Here is a 21,059-nt window from a genome sequence, read left to right on the forward strand (position 1 = left end):
GGAGTATTGTGTTCAATGACTATAGCAATGTGTATAAACACACTACCTACAGGGTATGCTGGTCTTATAACCTTAGATATTGCTCTTTTTTCTGATACATATATTGGCAATACCATTTCACTTTAATTTTGCTGACATTGACACATTTGCTGACACATTCCTTGTATTTATAGAAATCTGTTTGCTATCTCATATATACAGGACTATTAATATTATTGATATTATCAAGTAAGAGCAATTTTTAATCAATATGTTGCTTCATAATTAGTTTTCCAGCTATCTAAGGTGTTTGATTTTATTTTCACACTTAATGTCAGATTATGTTGAATAATGTGATTTCCACAACGTTGGGTGCAGTGCCAAGTAATTTATATGGACTTCTTTATGGAGGCATGCTAGCATTGAGAAAGGCCGCAATGGCCTCTAAAATGCTTAGCTTTATGCCACCCATGATCACTGGTCACTACATCTGAACATCACAGGGTCAGTTTGAATTTCAAAGCACTGCTTTGGATCTTTATTTTTTCAATAAAGACTTGGAATTTTATCCTAAATTTGGAGCTGGATTTTCTATTTTTTGGATTCACCATGGTAGCTCAGAGCAATTTTCCCTGCTCCACGCGCTACACCACACTGCTTCAGGAGAGCTGGCTTTTCTATTTGTAAAAAACCCTCAGGTCTGAGCTCGGACCACTGTGGCTTACAGGACTCTTACACCGAGGCCCTGACGAAGAAGCGTAGGTGTGAACCTTGTAGAACTTTACTAAGGTAGCAGCTTTGCAGAGATGGGAGATGGAAAATTGGTGATGGATGGCCCAGGAAGCAATCACTGCGTGAGTGGAGTGAGCCATGACCCTGAGTGAGCACAATCTGTCTTTTATTCCATAAGCTTCCAGGATGGCAGCCTGGATCCAGGGAGCGATGGTGGCATTAGAGGCAGGATTGGACATGAATCAGATGTCCAAAGAGAAGATACTGCCAGTGAAGGAGAGCAAGGAAGATCACCTCAAGTTCCAAAATGTTGATGGGCAGAAGTGCTTTGTGTGCATTCCAGCAACCCTGGACTGTGAAACTCTAAAAGACTCCTCCTGGCTGTCGTCTGTCATAATGACTTTCCAACGTATCGGAAGAAATGATCTTCTCTGTCGAACAAGAGGGTAGTACCTCCATTAACCCAGGTACTTTTTGACTCGGAGAGAAAGTGAAAGAGGCTGGTCCAGGGAAGGAGTCAATTTGTCCCTCTTGATAGGAGAAAGAGTTGAAGAGGACGAGTTTGGAACTGTGCAATGGGACTGATTCCATTGTGCTACCATTTTGCTAAGAACATTCATGCAAAAACAAAGGGCGCAAGGAAAGGGACGTGTGAGAAAAGAAATACTAAACAATAAAACTGAGCACTATTTTCGTGTAGAAAACTGCACACCCAAGAAAGTTATGCGCTGGGATAGAATCAGAGACATCTTTGACTTGTTGACAATCCAACCGAGACGGTGAAAAGTGTTTAGAGTAATTTAAAGGTTCTTGAGGTATTCCATGCAGGAAGTGGCTTTGACTAAAAGGTCATCCAGATAGGGAATGATTTGAATTCCTCTAGTCCTAAGCATGGCCATGACAGCTGCCATTATCTTCATGAAAACTCTGGGCACTAGTGAGGTAAGTAGCGGCGGGGGAAAATACAAACTGCTTCACAATACAGCCTGGTAATTTCGGGTATTGTGAAGAAGTTTGTATTTGACCCCCCCCCCTACTCACCTTGCTAGTGAACCAGTCTCAGGACAACGAATGGGGAGACTGTTCCAATTTTTCTCAGTCACCTTGTAAATGTATTCTCTTTGCGCCTGGTTGCTTTATTAACGTCTTCATTACAGCAACGAGTGCGAATGGTGGTATATGTGTCAATTTTTGTGATAGAGAATACATTGATCACATTTGATTTTACCGCAGTGCCTGTTGTCACAGGCGTTTATATGTTTTGTTTGTCAATTGGGTCTCTTGATTTTAACTGTTTAAGTAAAGGTTACGTTTTAATCTATTTTCTACCCTTGCCGAATTATTCACATGTGAAGACTGGTCAAAAGGCTGCTGGGAAATCCATGTACAGGACAGGAGATGTGCCGATCCACTGATGTTTCCTGAGTGTACCTAATGTCTGTGTACAAGTATGGAGGAGAAGGGGGGTGGATCTGAAATAGGTGCACAAGTTCTCGTACGGCAAAGGTAAGAAAAAAAGCCTGATAGGCTGTAAAAGAGGGAGGTGCAGAGAAAAGGGTGAGTGAGAAGCCTATGAATTTGTAATTCATCAGCACAGCTGAGGGCGTGGCCCTGGCACAGTTGTAGGCACTAGAACCACAAAGGTTAGTATTGAGGTAGCAATTATATCAGAACACCACTACTATGACTACTCTCCTAAAAATATATTTTATTAGATATCATAAATATTAAAACAGAACAATAGTCATGTTCTTATTTCTTCAAAACATTTAAGATCACATAGACATACATATAGCGTGCAGGTGTCAACCAAGGTTATACCCACGCCTGAGCGCGGCCTCAGAAAGTGGTTGATATAGAGGAGGACAGAATATAGTTGTTACTAAGTCACTGTCAGGCTGATACTGGTTGAATGTTTACTGTATCTTCCTTATGGCTAGTGGATAAATGTCCTAACTACCATTGAACTTCTCTATACTTGAGGTATACGTGCGCCTCACTGTCCTTACCGACCTCTAGCCTCAAGTATAGAGAAGTTCAATGGTAGGTAGACAGTGACAACTATATTCTGTCCTCCTCTATATCAACCACTTTCTGAGGCCGCGCTCAGGCGTGGGTATAACCTTGGTTGACACCTGCACAGTTGTAGGCCTCAGCAGAATCGGGGGCCTAAATTAGAGATTGTAGTCATTGCAGTGGCCTGAGTGGCGTGGAGACCGACTGAACCCCCAGAAATGGAGGATTGTAAGGCCGAGGGAAAAGGAGATGGTTAGGGCAGGTCAGACTGGGGATGTATTGCTTCACAAAATAAAACATTCCTATTTTATCTGACCCTCTTGCATATTCTCTTTTTTTTTTTCTTCTTCTTCTTAAGGAATCCCCACTGTTTGCCAGGACCTAGTAGAAAAGAAATATTGGTCCTGAAAACCCGGAATCCACTTTGCAGGTTGGAGGTGGAAAACGGATATAAGTCTTGAACATTGTCTGTTGGACATCTGAAAGGTATTGGATCAGTCTGTCAACCGTGTACGTCAAGCTCTTCAAGGTGAGCGAAAAGGAGGGAAGGACCGTCATCTTTAGAACCCCAAACACTCTTTATGTGTTAGGTGGGGTAAGGGTCCTGCCGGACAGACCAGAGAGATAATAGTAGTGATGTAGTCCCACACTGTGCTCTAGGACTATAAGGAATGACAGAGTGACGCTGTGTCTGAACGAAAAAAGGGGAAATCATTAATAAAACAACAAATTTATGGTAGAAACAGGGTTGGTGCTGTCCCCTGTCTGCCTCCTACTGACACTAAGCTAAAGCTGAATTATCTTTGAGACAATTGGTGGGTGTACACTGCTAGGGAAGAGCTAACTTCCTTTATATTGTCAGCCTCCTTGTGGCAGCAGCATACAACCAGGGTTTTCTGTGTCCCCAATGAAGTGATAATGAAAGCTCTACTTGCCAGTTGGTAGTTCTTGTGCAATCCTATGCGCAATAGCTGCTGCCCATTCTGGGTTACTGATAGACGTAAGATATGACTGGATTGTCAGTACAGTCTTAGCCGTTTCTTTGTTGATAAGAGAAGAACTCTCGTTATTCTTCAGCTTTAAAGCTTTGGGCCTTACATTTTTCTCAAAAACATGCTTCACAGCTGTCATGTACAGAGTGTCAAGTGAAACCTAAAATTGCAGAAAGAATGTTAGACAAAAACAGTAAAACTGATGGATGGTTAAAGGGGTTATCCACTACTAGGACAACCCCTTCTGATTTCACATTTCCCCCAGGTAAAATAATAAAACCCAAACTCCCGTCCCGTACTGGCACTGCTCCAGCAGCTCGCGGTGCTTGGGCTCACGTGCGATTGTAACATCACACGAGCCCCGAGTCCAATCAGAGCGAGCAGGCTTCTGTCTTTCCGTCTTTGGACCAAACGACTTAATCAACATGGAGTGAGTGTAGCAGCTACACTCACTTCCTGTTGATTGCTTGCTTGGTCCGAAGGCTGGGAAAAGGAAGTTGGTGCTGGCTGGACGCGGGGCTCACATAACGTCACAACTTCACATGAGTGAGCCACAGCACTGGTATGGGAGGTGAGTATAGTCTTAATATTCTACCTGGGGGAAACATGTGGAATCAGAAGGGGTTGTCTTAGTAGTGGACAATTTAATATGAAAAAGTCTTCACCATCCAAAAATACTGATACACGTTCCATGAGATTCAAATATTATTACGTTGCATTTTAAGGAAGAAAATTTCTTTGTGTAGGTTTATAAAAAATAGTCTTTAGCAATAAGCTACAACTATCATTTTGTAGCATTCTTTATTTTAAAAAAGAAAAAAAAAAAAAAGAAGAAATTCAAACATAAAAAGTACATGTAATATTTATAGTGCTGTATTGCTGGTAAGCAAAAGCGAGAACTACACTGACAAGTAAATTATTCTTCCAGAACCCATGAGTAACAGATAAAGGATCATGTTCTACAGCGCAACAGTTGGGGTGAGGGAATTCGAACCAAACACAGATTCACCGCTCGGGTGCTTTACATATTAACACTCGAGCACCGCTGTGCTTATGTACGCGTGGTGCTCAGCCAGTGTGAGCCGCTTGCAGTGTTTGAACAGCTCGCATTGGGGGTAACAACAGCGTGATCGGGTGTAGTGTGCCCCCGGAAGTGTTCTGTTTATGACTGGCTGCATGTGAGCGGATACCTAAACTGCCCTGTTAGTGACTTCAACTGGGGTTCAGGTTAAGTCCGGGTCCCAAACCGAACTTAATTTAAAGTCCGGATGAAGCTGCCAAACTAAACTTCAACGGGTCCACTCATCTCTACTCAACAGGAAACCTAAAAGAAAATAAAAATGCAAAAACCACTTCCCCTTTCAGAGGATTCCAAAGTAGTTTAAGAGGAACTGTACAGAAATTCTGCATACACTACAAATATCTATTTCTTTTCTTTTTTCACCATAATGTAGCAGCAAAAAATAGAATTTTCAGAACCCACTGCAAACTGCTGAGAAGTAATATGGAAGGGTACTCTCAAGGGTTTAAAAAATAAAAATACTGGTAAGTCAAACCCCTTACTGCTGAAAACTGGTTTCAGCTTACTCACCAATTTAGCTTTTAAATTATTTTGAGTGTATATTTTAGAAAACCTTAAAAATGATATCATTTTAAAAACTGCACCCCTCAAAGTATTCAGGAGGTTTGTTAACCCTTCAGATGCTTCACAGAAATTTAATTATACATTAATTCAACCTTATATTTATTTAATTAAAATATTGCTTTAGCCTCAATTTTTTTTATTTTCACAAGCTTTAATGAGATAAAATTAATTGAAACAAGTGTTAAGAAATTTCTACTGAATACACCAATATCTGGTACATGGTTGGAATATACTATTTAAACACTAAAAAAAAAAAAAAAAAGACAACAGTATTTACCTGCCCAGATTACAGCAACTAATGCACTAGCAGGGTAATTGCTTAGTATTAGAATTGCAAATTAATAAGCCTTGTATACGGTGCTAGTCACGCACGTGGTTCACAGTGCCTGGCCAACAGCCTATTATGATGCCATACTATTAGATTAGGTAGAACATACCGTTCCAGCCACTGCTGGAGCAGTTTGCAGCTGATCGGTAGGTATGCCAAGTGACAGACCACAATCGATCCTATATTGATGCATGTGCACACGATCAGGAATAGCAGCGGTTTGGATGCAGTGTGTTTTCACTATGTCCAAAACGCTGGGTTGTACAGAGGAAGCACAGTGCATGGGATCTAAATAAATCCCATGAACACTGGGCTTCTTTTTTTCCACAGCATAAAATGACCTGCGGCGCGGCTTACAGAGCTGCAGCAAGTCAATTTACGCTTGCAGAGACATGAGTGTTCTCAGCCGGGATAACATAGCGAAAGTAGCAGCGCCAAACTCTGATCGTGGGTAGAGATCCTGCGTTCTCCTATGGAGAACACTTGCTTCTCTGCAAGAAGAGACCAGCTGTGTCCAGGACGCAGCATGTGCGGATCGTGGGTACATACCCTTCAATCATTAGAAGCACTTTAAGTTGGTTCTCCATTCTGCAGCACTGCCATATATGTTAACGTTAACTGTCGTTTGGACACGCTGTGAGATAAGGAGGGGCCATTTGACTTTGGGAACATGGATTTTACTGGACTGTTTTTTGGGAGCCGTGTACTTTTGCAGCACATTAGAGCTACTGGTAACATAAATTAATCTGTTTTTCCACTGACAGATATGAATGAGGCTTGACTTTTTGCAGAATGAGGTGACGTTTTCGTTAGTACCATTTACAGGATAAATAATTTTTTTTTTTCAAAGATCTTTTATTGAAGTTTATCAACAGCATAGTAGAAGACATACAGGGTAAGTGCAATTATGACATTAAGACATAGAAAGTGAACCATTAAAAATAGTTCGCCCCATTTCAACATCAAATGAACTAAAGTATCTTACTAAACAAGGAGCATGTGCAAACATAAGGACAGAAGTGAATATAATGTTCACAAAACAATTGAAATAGTTGCTAATATTTAAAGAAACAGTTTTTTTTAATATAAGTCAAAGAGGAATGTAGAAAGTACTACAGAGAAAAGAAGGAGGAGAGAGATAGAAAGACAAAAAGAAGGAAAGAAGGAAGGAAGACAAACAAAAGAAAGGAAAGAAGGAGAGAGAAAAAAAGGGGGGAGGGTGCCATGTATTATTTTTTTTGAACTTCGTTTTATTAACAATTTCAAACATGGTACAACTGACATTTGCCATATTAAAATAGCTTAGTACATAGATAGTAATATTTGAATATAACAATGAACAGTCATATAAAGTCCATAATATCTTTAGCACTTAAGATAGAACAATGTTATTATCCATACTTCTTATCATTTGCACATTTATCTAATTTTATATTGAGCATAAGAACAGCTCTAACTATCAGCATGACCATATTTTGAAAACAAGATAGAAAGAGGAAGAGAAAAAGGAAGAAAGAAAGAACAACAAAAGCCACATTGCATTATTATACCTCAATATACCGTTGGACAGTGTTTCATATCCCAACATCTAACGGGAACCACCATTATCCGCATAATCTCCCTCAAACCTCCGCAAGTGTGTCTGGAGAAGAATTCCACAAACCCTAGATTTTGTTACATTTTCCCGGGCACCCCCAATTATAATATACCACCCACTCATAGACTATAGTTGCATTTACTAGTTTAACCCAGGACCGCACAGTTGGATTCGAATCTTCCATCCAGCTCAGAGCTATTAATTTCCTAGCCAGAAACAATGCCTCTCTGAGGAATATTGTCATGTAATGATCCCAGGACTCTTCCTCCACCACCCCAAACAGGCATATCAAAGGGTCACACAAAACAGGAATCAACACAATCGATGTCAGCAGAGATGTCACTCCCCGCCAGTACGAAGATATATTGGGACAGCTCCAAATCATATGTATGAAATTTGCCCCTGAGAGAGGACACCTCGGGCACTCCAATGTACGAGAACGGACCATACTAAATAATCGAGTTGGAGTAAGGTATGCCTGGTGGACAATGTAGCATTGAATCAACATATTATTAACCGACGGGGATACCACAGTCGGAGATTCCAATATCTCTTCCCATTCCTCTCCCTGTAGAGAGGGAATTAGAGATTTCCATCTATCCTGGGCTGGCAAGGGGTCCGACTCCACCCCCACCGACAACAGGTAAGTATATATAGCTGAGATGAGTCCTCGATGTCCTTGTGATTTTAGAATACCTATCATAGGAAGTGATATCAATTTCCTCACTCCAATTTTCTGTATGTGGGATTGAATCGCTGTGCGAATCTGTAGGTATCTAAAAGCTGTGATCTTGGAACATTATATTCAATCTGGACTTGTTCAAAAGACTTGAAGGTTGTGGTTCCCGGGACAAAAAGATCACCTTATGCACTGACGCTGTGAGTGGCCCAGAATTGCGCCGAGGGGTGATCTCTCAGAGTAAGAAAGTGGCTATTCCCCCATAATGGGTGTTCCGCCACCACCCCTTCGAAGTGTACCACCCTCTTGGCTTGTCACCAGACTAATCTTGCCAACCTGAGGAGGGGTAATTGCCGTGGTGTTCTCAGTCCATCTGATTCCAGAAAACCCACTAAACAAATCAGTCCCAGCCGCGTGTGCCAAGTGACTCTCAAAGTTTGGCAGCTGACATCCAGGCATCCAAGTCTCTAGTGCTCTAAGCTGTCCCGCGAGGTACCAGAGGAAGAACTCCGGTAAAGCCATCCCTCCCAGTCTTTTGGATCTCTGTAAAATGGATAACCGAAGTTTGGGTCTGGATTTCCCCCATATGAAAGAGGTAGTAAGCGAGTTCAACATTGAGAAGAAGGATTTGGATACTGATACTGCACTATGTTGTAGTGTATAGCTAAGCTTTGGAAGTAATATCATTTTGATTAAATTTATTCTGCCAACCACTGACAGGGGTAGCTTGCTCCACAAGTTATATTTAAGTTTAACGTGCTCCAGAAGTGGTGTTATACTCGTCCGCAGGTCTAGTGTATGGTCTCTCTCTATGTGTATTCCCAGGAATTTAAAGCTAGTTACCACTTGCAAAGGTGACCTACCCTCCATTGAAATTCCAGACCCATACATTAATGGCATCAAAGCCGACTTATCCCAGTTGATGCGTAGTCCCGAAACCTCACCAAATTTATCTATAGTGTCTATAACCACCGGTAGAGTTTCTTGCACTCGATCTAAGAAGACAACCATGTCATCCGCATACAATCCTATTTGATCTGTGCGGTCGGCTATAGTGATTCCAGTGATCTGTGGATGAGAGCGGATTCTAATTGCCAAAGCTTCAATAACTAGTGCAAACAATGGTGGAGACAGAGGGCATCCTTGTCTTGTGCCCCGATTCAATGAGAAGGGTGTAGACATAGCACCATTGACTAGTATCCTGGCTGTCGGGGACCTATACAACATATGAATCCAATTACTGAATTTAGGCCCAAAGGCGAATCTCTGGAGGCAGGCAAATAAAAATGGCCATACTACCGAGTCAAATGCCTTGGCCGCGTCCAGAGAGGCCAAGGCCCACTCATTCTCCTGGACCAGTGTGCTATATTGCACTATGGACTGGACCCGTCTTATATTTATAGAGGTGTTTTTCCCAGGCATAAATCCGGTTTGATCTGGGTGAACTATACTCAATATGGCTGAATTAAGCCTGGATGCCAGTATTTTGGTAAAAATCTTGTAATCCACGTTAACTAGGGATATAGGACGGTATGAACCGCAGTCTAGTGGGTCTTTACCCTCCTTCATCAGCACGACTATATGTGCTTCGTATAAGGAGGCAGGTAGAGAGTCACCGACTGAAAAATGTGAGAAGACTTCTAAAAGAATCGGGGCCAATACGTCACAATATTTACTATAGAATTCTATGGGAAGGCCATCTGGACCCGGAGATTTCCCCCTAGCCATATCCGAGATGGCAGTAATCACTTCATCCAGTGTGATGTCCGCCTCCAGAGACTCCCGTTGTGATCTACTCAACGTGGGAAACTCCAAATCCGACAAATATGTCACGCAACTTTGAACTCCATGAGGATTTCTAGAAGTGTATAGGGTTTTATAGTATTCACAAAAGCACTCTAAAATATATTTGGGTCAGAGTTCTATCACTTTGATCTATTAGTTTCAGCCAAAAGGGGTTTAACCTCCAAAATGGTTTACCAACACCTTAGTTAGTCTTCATAGTAAGAATCATTGGGCTGTGATCTGATATGCCCCTGACCCAGTGTACCACGTCATCCACCCAGGTTGCGATATTGCTCGACCCAAAAATATAATCTAGTCGGGACAGCGTGCGTCTAGTAGAAGAATGACATGTATATTCTCGGGTATTAGGATGCTGGAGTCGCCAAAGGTCAATCCACCCACCTCCCTCCGCGCATATATAAACACAAATCGCCCCTCCGGGTCACACCTCACCACCTTCACTTCCCAATGGATATGTCTATGGACCAATAGAGAGACACCCCTGGAGTAGCTGGTGTGGAACACTTGTGCCGACCATTGTACCCACGGTTTGTTTACTAGTCTGGCTGTGTCCCGTGTGAGGTGAGTCTCTACCAGTACCACCAGTTGGGCCTTGACTTGCTTAATTTGGGAGAATACCTTAATACATTTTTTGGGCGATTTAAGGCCTCTGATATTCCAGGTCATAAATATCAGCTCTGACCTGATATCACATAGATCTTTTTATAGAACCAGGATCCCAGGTATAAGATGCTTTCTGCCCTGCAAGTAAGTGTGGTTAACCCTCCAACAGTAATAAGCCTGTCCCTGCAAAGAAATAAAGTTAATGCAATTGCAGCTGTAAACATATAGAACCAATATCGAACTTCAGGACCTTTCCGATAAGTCGTGTAAAACATTTCAAACATCAATGGTGATACCACCACTGAATACAGTGTTCTGGTATAGGTGGTATAAGGGTGCACAAGATAGGGCTCCCATTTCACAAGAACCAATTCCTGGCCAATTCCTCCATCACTCGAGGCACGGGGAAGTCCCATCTGTCTCCAAAGGGGGCTTCAAGCAACCGTGGGAGAAGGGGGTCGCCAGGGAGCACAGAAAATGTCACCTAGGAAAGTAACCTCATTGCGTCTGCCCCTTAGGTTTCGGATGTACCTGTAGCCAGTCCTCAGCCTCAGCAGGTGTAGTAAAAAACAGAGACGACCCTTCATACACTATGTGGAGCCGGGCAGGGTACAGCATAGAGTAGATGATGTTCCGCTCCCTTAATTTCTTCTTCACCTCCATGAAGTGGGCCCTCTGTTTCTGGAAGTCCACCGAAAAGTCCGGAAAGATCGAGAGGGCAGCATTATTGAACTTGAGTTGGGCCAAATAGAGTGCTGTCTCTCTATCTCTGCAGTTGAGCATCCTTGCTAAAAAGGGACGTGGTGGCGCATCTGGAATAGGAGGCCTCGTTGGAACGCTGTGCGCCCTCTCCACCGCGAATGTCAAGGAGAACTCATCTCCGAGATTAGATTTCAACCACTCCTCCAGGAATTGTTCCGGATGCTGACCTTTCGAGTGCTCTGGCAGTCCTATGATCCGTATATTGTTTCGACGCATGCGGTTCTCCAGATCGTCTGCTTTCTGGCGCCATGCATTTACCGATCCGGCCATTGTGGTCATTTTTGTTTTGAGTGTTACAATTTGATCCTCCAGTTCAGACACTTGCGTCTCGACTTCCGCTGTTTGGGCCCTCAGGGATTGCATGTCCTGACGCAGGAGGCCCACCTCTGAATATACCTCCTCAATCTTCCCTGTGAGGGAGCTGTTGCTTGTAGAAATTGCTTGTAGAAGCTGTTCATACACCTGCCTCAGGGTTAAATCATCTTGATTCTCTGACCCGTCATCCAATAGTGCCTGACCTTTTGGGGTGGCATTTTTCTTGGCTTTAGGGGCATCTGCCTGACCACCCCTTGCGAACTCCTTAAGTTTGTCGATAGCTCCACTTTGTTTAGGGGGACTCATATTGATACACTGGGGATTTGCTGATTCTGCCCCCCTCTCTTATCATGCCCCCGTGTTTCTGAATCTGTGCCTTTATAATGTATATTTAGTAATATGTCCGTCACCACTTCCTCACCACGTCCAGAGAGCCGGAAAACAATCACTTATATGGTGGATAATAAGAATGAAGGGAGTCCCAGGGCAGCACAGCACTCAGGGTGTATTTATCAGGATGATGCAGGCCTGCGCAGCGCGGGGACTTCAATATGTGCCACTTATTTGTTTTCATGTATCAGGGAGAATCTGCAGGGCCCGTTTTTCAAGGCACTCTATGGGTTAAAGTCTACTGCACAGCTGCCGGTCCCTTAATGTGCTGCTCACTGACTGCCAGTTACACAGCTAAGGGAGAATTAACTCCCTGTGCTCACCGTTCCCGGGTCTTCAGCTCTGGCCATATATCTATCTGTCACTCCTCACTGCTCTCCGGAGTCACGCGCTGCCGCTCACTGTGAAAATGCAGGCTGTAGGGAAGATGGCTGCCGCTCCACACTCTCCAGCCTCAGGAGATCCAGCGACGCCGTGCAGGAGTTAGGGAACAGCTCCAGTGGGAATCGCCAGCCTCCAGATGGTGTCTCCTGTCACAGCAGCAGGTCGGTGAGTAATTGGGTCAGGTAACCAGGTGTAAACGGCCAGGATAAGATCAGGATTATAGGAGCTCTCTTCCCATGCGTCCTCTCTGGTCGGCTACATTGCCCCGCCCCCCTGCCATGTATTGTTTGACCATGAAAAGATAGTAGGATTACAAACAAAGGCAGAGCCATATCCAGGTCTCCTCGCCATTTGGCATTCCCTACGGCCACTACACCTATTCTCTCGGTCGATCCAAGGCAACGTCACGTCCGAGAACTACAGAGAAGTCAGAGGATTCTCTTAACATAAATCATTCCTGCCACGTTCGGAAAAACTTTTCAAATTCAGACTCACTGTGGGCCGATAACCTTTCCATTCCATAGATATAGTCCATCTCCAGAGACCAGTCCACTATGGTTGGGGCTTCCCTTGATATCCACCGCCTTGGAATAATTGACTTTGTGGTAGAAAGACAGTGTTTACGTAGGCCACTTTTGATAGTCTTAATGGACCCTGGCAACATCGACAAAAGGGCCTTTTGAGGGGAAATGGGAGGTCGCTCTCCTGAGATATGACTAAAGATCTCAAAAACTTAACTCGATAATTGGCGAATCGGAGGACAGTCCCACCATATGTGCAACATAGCACCTTTGGCTGTCTCACATCTCCAGCAGTTGTCTGATGTGGTGGGGTAGAACCGCCGTAGGTCAGCGGGGCACATGTACCACCTAGTGAGAATTTTATAGTTTCTCTCCTGCAGTTTACAAGCCATCTTCAGTTTATGTGTACACAGGAAGGCCTTCTCCCATTCACGCTCTGGGAAGGAAGCATTCAGCTCTTTTTCCCATTCCCTAACAAACCACAAATCTTTAAGCTCAGATAGAGATATGAGAATATTGTAAATTTGGAAATTTGGGAAATTGTATGTTCAGGAGTAGAGTTTTGAATCAATAGTTTATCGAAGGCAGAGTGTGGAACTCTGAGTCTGGCAGTCGAAAAGATAAAAGAAAAAGATTTAAATTGTAAGTAAGAGAACCATGGAACAGGACAATCTGGGCTTAACGTTCTCAGCTCTTGTAAAGAGGGAATGGGTGAAGAGCCAACGAGGGTCTGCTGAAGTCTCACTTTGCAATTACGGGACCAGAATAGAAATTTATCGATTCCAACTGCTGAAGGAAAGGCCGGGTTATCAAATAGAGGTGTCATCGGTCCAAATTTGTCCGAGAGCTCATATTTAGCTACTGCTCTATCCTATACCCGAAGATCCCTCGTCAAAAAGGAGATGGAATCTCTGACCGGGCACATGTTTCTTGGGATCCACGGCAGGGATGTTAGACTCAAATCGGACAAAGAGGATTCCAACGTCACCCATCCCTTCTGGTCTGACCTGTAAAATCAATCTACCACCCTAGCCAAAATGGTGGAGATATAGTACAGGTAGAAGTTTGGTAAACCCGTTCCTCCCCAATTTTTGGGTCTGTTAAGAAATCTGTTCGCCAATCGCAGTCTGCTCGAATATTTTTAAACACTTATTACATTTGGTTTTTTTTTGGTAACTTAAAAATTGTCTTTCATTTAATACATTTTTATGCAGTTAATGATGCAGCAAAAGTGATAAGTCAACTTTGTTCAGTACAACTTCAGGTCAGTACGCCTACAGCGACAACTGAGTTAAATAGCTTTTTTTGTTTTATTTGCTACTAGCTGTATTACCCGGCTTCGCCCGGGTAAATAACTGTTGTTAACAAAATAGAATGTATTAACATTCACAGGATAGAATGTATAAATCGAATGTATTAACGCCCGGGATAGTAACTGTCTCTCTGTTTCTCACCCTCTGTATATATCTCTCTGTCTCTCTCTCTCTCTTTGTCTGACTGTCTCTTTCTCCGTCTGTCTCAATCTCTTTCCCTGTGTCTGTCTCTTTGTCCCCTCAAAACATAGCCTATGACGCTCTCGGGGTCCAGAAGTGTGAGTGTGCAAAATTTTGTGGCTGTAGCTGCGACGGTGCAGATGCCAATCCCGGACACACACACACACACACACACCCTTTATATATTAGATTTTTGCATACTAGAAACACCCATATTCTGAGCACTATATCCTTATTTTTCTGCTGATAGGGATGTAGGTGTTTGTTTAAAACAACACGATATGACATTTTTTATTGCTACCATTTTGGACTACATAACTTTTTTTTAATCTCTTGTTTAAATTTTTCGGTGGCAGATTGAACAATATCCAGCAATTTGAAAATTGTTTTCATTCAATTAATTTTTTTTCCACCATTCATCGTGCTGTAAACTTTTTTTTTTTTTTGAGTCAGTACAATCACAGTGATATCACATTTAAAGAAAGTTTTTGGTGTTTTGTTAGTTTCATACACTTTTAATTTTTTTTTACATATTGTTTTTGTATCGCCATATTCTGAGCGCGCTAACTTTTTTTCTTTCTGTTTCAGTCCCAATGCGCTTTTCCCATGCTGCCGAGGCAAAGCTGCCTCTGATAAAGTAGCCTGGGAAACTTCTAAGTTACAAAAGAAGACCTGTCACCAGGCGAAAAATGGCCTGTTTTTGTTTTTATATTGTTCCAGCTTCTCCCAAGTATTCATTTTTTTTAAATTCGTAGTGCAGTTTCAAGACATGGGCCTTTTTAATTTTGTAATATGATGTGTTTTTTGCCAAGGAGGCATAACTTACAGGGTTGTGATGCAATGCAGCCTAGAGACCCCCGAAGAATCCTGTGGAGTAACCCCTTGATAAAGCTCAAAAGATTTGCACTAAATAAAAAGGCCTGTAAAACTGACCCTTCATGACCTGAGTAAATGTATTTTTAATGTATCTCCTTTCTATATTTTATCTTTGTCAGTCCCATAAAAATAAATGGAGTGTGGAAGCGCATGCTATATTGCGCTACATTCAGATAGGACTATGCAGTACTCTAGTCGGCAGACTAGTAGTCGGACCCTCAGCAAATAGAAAGGTATTCCCTATCCTTTGGAATAAAATTGGCACCACCTCTTTGAACAATATATTGAAAATAAACCAGTAACGACCTTACCTTCATAAGTTTGGAAATCAGCAAAAGTGTTGGAAATGACTCCTCACTTAGCTCAGAAGCTGGAAAAAGGAACACAAGAAACACCAATTAGCGATCATAAAAAATAAAGCCAATGAAGTTAATGCTAGATAGAAGATGCCGCACTTACATATGATGCCCCAAAAACTGGTCGATGTTGTGAAGAAAAGTAAATGGAAAGGCAGTCTAGTATGTGCAGCGCTGGACATTGCAATACCCTGGGCCAGAATATACTGATGTTCTAAATCAGCAGGAGAGGCAATTCTCTTGTATGATTTAAGCAGATTGACCAAACTTAATGCCTGTAAGGATAGTGAGAAATAGGAAAAGTACATTACAATGCATAAAAAAACAACAAAATATTTACAAAACATTAACCCCTTTATCCCCAGGCGATTTTCCGTTTTTCATTATTTCCTTCCCTTCTTCCAAGAGCCATAGTGTTTGTATTTTTTCATGAATACAGCCATATGAGGGCTTGTTTTTTGAGGGACGAGTTGTACTTTTGAATGACACCATTCAATCTGTTTCATAATGAACTGAAAAACGGAGGGGTGGAATCCAAGTGCGATGAAAATGCAAAAAAAATTGCAATTCCACAATGTGAGTGGTGACAAAAAAAAATAAATCAGCAATTTGCTATTGTTGCCATTTTTTGAGACCTGTAACCTTTTCATTTTTAGGGATATGTGGCTGTGCGATGGCTTCTTTTTGGGAGCTGAATCAATTTTTTACTGATACAATTTTGGGGTAGATATAAGATTTGAATCACCTTTTATTGCAATTTATTTCACTGTTGCGGCGACCAAGATATGTAATTTTGGAGTTTATTTTTTCTTTTCTCGTTATGCCATTTACCGATCAGATTAATTTATTTTATATTTTAATAGATTAGACATTTTTTTTAATCAGGTTAATTTTTATTTAACAGCAAAATTATACAACACATATAAAAATTAATTTCCCCATAAAAACATCACAGAAAGGGGAAAAACCTTTAGTCAATAACAAAAAAACACAAGTTACATAATAAACAATGCACCCGTAGTCCACGTCTCACATCAGTATGGGTCACAAAGTACATATTATTTCCCAATGTACTCCCCGTAATATAAATTACCCAGCATCTTTACGACATATATTCCAGCAATATGCATATCGCCCTATTCCAGTAAATTTGTTAACCGGTTAGAAGGACAGATTGGACATTTCTGCATGTGGTTACACCAAATGTGTATTTTTTTTATTGTTTCATTTTATTTTTTTTTTTATCAACTTTTTATTTTTGAAAAAAAGATTTTAAACAAGTTTTACAATAAATCAGAAACAGATATACATGTAAAGGAAACATTTCCCAGGTATGCCGTTAGATACATTATGCAACACACAGATGAAATGTCAGGTAGAAAAAAGGGGGGGTAATCCCCCAGCACACTTCGTCCTTGGAAAGGGGAAAGAAATCAACACCACCTAATCAGGCTTCAAATCTGGAAGGTATTTCCAAAATCATCCCACAGAGACCATGTCTTTATAAATCCGTCCATTGTATTGTGGAGCTGGGCCGTCAACCTCTCCATATTTCTCACATCTTTTATCCTAGCGTAGAGATCCGAGATTGACGGCGGAGCTACCCTCTTCCAGAATAGTGATATTAGACATTTGGCAGCAGTGAGAATATGCAGGAGAAGCTTTAATTCAGATTTGCTTAAAGACGATGGGAGGGCGTTTAGTAAATATACCACCGGATCCCTACTCAGATTTCTACCTACTAATCTACCCATCAGGGACTCCACCTCCTCCCAGAAACCACCGATAGCTGGGCATGTCCAGAATATATGGTATAAGGATGCTCCCCCAAGTCCACATCTCCAACATTCATCTGGATAGGTGCGGTTGAACTTATGCAGAAGCTCTGGAGCGTGATACCATGTCATAAGGACCTTGACTTGGTTCTCCTTATAGAGAGTGCTGACTGAGGACCGAAATGTCCTAGTCCATATCACAGACCAGAGTGCTTCCGATATAGGTCGACCGATGAAGCCCTCCCATCTCTTCATATATGTGTGCTTCACTATCTCTGAAGAGTTCCTTCTGGACAATATGTTGTAAATGGCTGAAATCAGGCCCTTAGTTGAAGTGCGCCCCGAGCAGAGGGCATCAAAAGTTGAGGGGCGACTTGACGCCATCTGCCCTCTGATGGTCGAGAAGAAATGCGCTATCTGTTGGTATGAGAAATGGAGGTAGAGAGGTAATTTGTACTGGTGTCGTAGGTCTGAGAATGGCTTTAATTTTAGGGTGACTGGGTTAACAATATCACGGAAACAATACAGGCCCGCCTTTGCCCATTGCCCCACCACCCCCGGGCTCATGCCCTCTGTCAAGTGTGGAGTGAACAGGAAGGGAGTCAGTAGAGAAGATTGCGTTGCCAGTTGGAACTTTATCCTGCACTGCCGCCACAGCTCCCTTATAAATGCCATTGGGCCTAAAAGGTCTCTAGAATGAGTTTCACTAGGGCGGCCCCAGATTAGAGAGCTTGGGTGGAAAGGTGCCATCCAGAGCTTCTCAATCTCCGTCCATTTATTATATGCTGGCAGGGTTGTCCAAGAGGCCAGAGTACGTAAATGAGAGGCATAATAATAGAGTATAAGATTCGGGCACGACAGACCCCCTCTTGAACGTGGTGCGCACAGGACTGAGTCTGGGATGCGGTGCCTCCCCGAGTGCCAGATGAATTGCATAAGCATTGACTGGACTCTTTTCAACACCCCCATAGGGACTCGTACCGGAAGTGTTTCGAACAGGTACAGAAATTTCGGGATTATTGACATTTTAATTGTGGCTATTTTGCCTAAAAAGGAGATCTGCAGGGATGACCATTTCTTTAGGCTATTTTCAACGTCTCGAATCAAGGGTGGGAAATTTGTCTGATATATTGTTTTATAGCTGGGGGTTATTTTAACCCCTAAGTATCGCAGGGAGTCCGAGCGCCAGGAGTATTGAAAGTTTTGCTTTAGGGACCGCACTTTAACTTCTGGGATGTTAATGGGTAATGCCTCCGTTTTATCTGAGTTAAGTTTATATCCCGAGAACCTAGCATACTGGGCTAAGACTGCATGCAGGTTTGGCAGGGAGATAACAGGGTTAGTCAGGGACAACAAAACATCGTCCGCAAATAAAGCCACCTTAAAGGATTTTTCCCGAACCTTGACCCCCATAATATCTGGGTTAAGCCGAATTTGTGCTGCCAGCGGTTCAATGCTAAGGACATATAAAAGAGGGGACAGTGGGCATCCCTGCCTCGTTCCATTTCTGATGGGGAGGGATTCTGAGTGAGCGTGAGGGAGGCGAATTGTCGCCGCCGGACACGAGTATAAGCCTCTTAATGCCGAGACAAATGGCCCTGACAGTCCGAAATGGCCCAACACAGAAAACATGAAGGACCAGTCCAGCCTGTCAAAGGCTTTCTCCGCGTCCAAGCTTAAAAGCAGAGCCTCCATTCCCTCCCTGTTCACCACCTCCACCAAGTCTAGGATCCTACGCGTGTTATCTCCCGCCTGACGGTAGCGAACGAACCCTACTTGGTCTTTATGGACCAAGTACGGGAGCCAATTATTTAGACGTTCAGCTAAAAGTTTAGTGAATATCTTGGAGATCAGAATTTAAGAGGCTAATCGGGCGGTAGCTTGCACATTCCATCGGGTCCTTACCGGCTTTGGGAATAATAGTTATATAGGAATGTAGGAATGTATTTGGAATGTCTACGCCCTCCATGAACAGGTTGAAGAGGTGTGTTAGGTGAGGAGACAGCTCCTCTACAAAAAACTTATAGTATAGGTAAGTGAACCCATCGGGACCCGGGGCTTTATGACCTGGTAGGTCTTTGATCACTTGTTGTATCTCATCTGGGAATATTTTCCGATTGAGTTCTTCCACCGCCTCTTGGGATAACTTTGGGAGGTGACAGGTGGCCAAGTAATCATTCACTATTTTTGCTCTGTCTGGTTGGGACATTGGAAATGGCGAGGGGATAGAGTATAATGATGTGTAATAAGCTTGAAACAATTGGGCCATTTTTGTGGGGTCATATTGAGGGATACCCGAAGTGTCTTTTATCGCGCAAGGGGCAGTAGTTATCGTTTGGTCTCTAAGCTTTCTGGCTAACAACGTGTGCGGTTTGTTCCCATATTCGTAGTATTTCTGGCGGGAGTACCGGAGGAGTTTTTCTATGTGACCCTGCTTAATCTCTTTAAATTTAGCTCTCAAGTCTATCACTTTTTTCAGGCGAATCTTAGAGGGACGGGTACAGAGCTGTTCCTCTGCTGAACGTAAATCCTTTTCATATTGGCGATAGAGCTGTTGAGAATCCTTTTTAATCCTAGAGGAGAGGGCTATGCACTCCCCCCTAATAACTGCCTTGTGGGCTTCCCATATCATGGGAAGGATGGAGGTGACTGAGAGTTTTCCGTAAAGTAATTCTGTATGACCCGTCGGAGAGATTCTCGAGAAGAAATGTTAGTTAATAAAGATTCATTAAGTCTCCAGTGGGTTCTTTTTAGGGGTGCAGTCGTCAGGTTCAGAAATATCGATATGGGGGCATGGTCCGACCAGGTGATGCTATCAATCCGTGCCTGCTGAAGTGTTCTAAGTGTGGGGATATTGCCAAAGAAGTAGTCTATTCGACTATGTGAATTATGTGGATGTGAAAAGAAGGTGTATTGTCTTGCTGTTGGGTTGTCTATTCTCCAGAGGTCATACAATTGGTGTTTGCGGATCAGCCTGCGGAAACCGACAGATAATTGTGATGATCTATGTAGAGTTACGGGGTGTGAGGGTGCATGCAATCTATCAGCATTCTCCGAAAACACCATGTTAAAATCCCCTCCTATAATGTGCATGGCCCCACGATCTGATGAGAGACGTGCCAAGACGGATGAAACAAATTTAAGCTGGTTGACGTTAGGGGCATATATGTTACAGAGGATTAGCCGCTTCCCATTCAAAGTTCCCTTGACAATCAGGTAGCGACCTAACGGATCTGCCTCACACCTGCTCACTTGAAATGGGCAAGCGTGGGAAATCAATATGGCCACCCCTGCTCTCTTTTTTGAGTTTGTGGCTGAAAAGGATTGAGGGAACCAATGGCGGGCAAAGTTAAAAGACCCTTTGTTTGTAAAGTGTGTTTCTTGTAGGAACACTACTGCCGCCCTTGACTTCCGCATCTCCTGGAGGACCAGCCTCCTCTTCACATCAGAATTCAACCCCTTAACATTGAGACTCATTATCTTCGCCATCCCGTGACCTCTAGGTGTGCTCGTGTGAAGGCTAATATCTGAGACTTTCGTTTAGTGTGCGTGGTGGGCCATCCCCCTGAACCCCTCTGTGATATATCAGATATATTTTGATAAGTTGCATACCTGCGGATCTTACCAAGACCTAAAATAACAAACTCAAACATAACTATTTTCAACTATAAAGTAGGAATTTTCAGTTATGAGATAAGTATACGGCAGTCGAAACTAGCCGCCCACTATCCCAATACCAGAGCCGACTTATATTTACTCAGAGTAGAGAGTATTACGTTGGATATAACCTGCACCATAAACTAGAGTGCG

General features: G+C 42.8%; 1 protein-coding gene across 2 annotated transcripts in view; it reads right to left on the bottom strand.

Annotated features, from left to right (window-relative positions):
• KNTC1 (kinetochore associated 1) overlaps positions 1-21,059 on the bottom strand; it is a 371,840-nt gene that overhangs the window by 91,744 nt on the left and 259,037 nt on the right. For both annotated transcript variants that reach the window (XM_075323096.1, XM_075323086.1), the window contains exons 46-48: positions 15,578-15,749; positions 15,430-15,488; positions 3,663-3,879 (exon numbers count right to left, since the gene is read on the bottom strand). In XM_075323096.1, the coding sequence (XP_075179211.1) occupies positions 3,663-3,879; positions 15,430-15,488; positions 15,578-15,749 (448 nt within the window). The remainder of the gene's footprint in view (positions 1-3,662; positions 3,880-15,429; positions 15,489-15,577; positions 15,750-21,059) is intronic.

Source organism: Anomaloglossus baeobatrachus, chromosome 1 (assembly GCF_048569485.1).
Source record: "Anomaloglossus baeobatrachus isolate aAnoBae1 chromosome 1, aAnoBae1.hap1, whole genome shotgun sequence".
NCBI lineage: Eukaryota > Metazoa > Chordata > Amphibia > Anura > Aromobatidae > Anomaloglossus > Anomaloglossus baeobatrachus.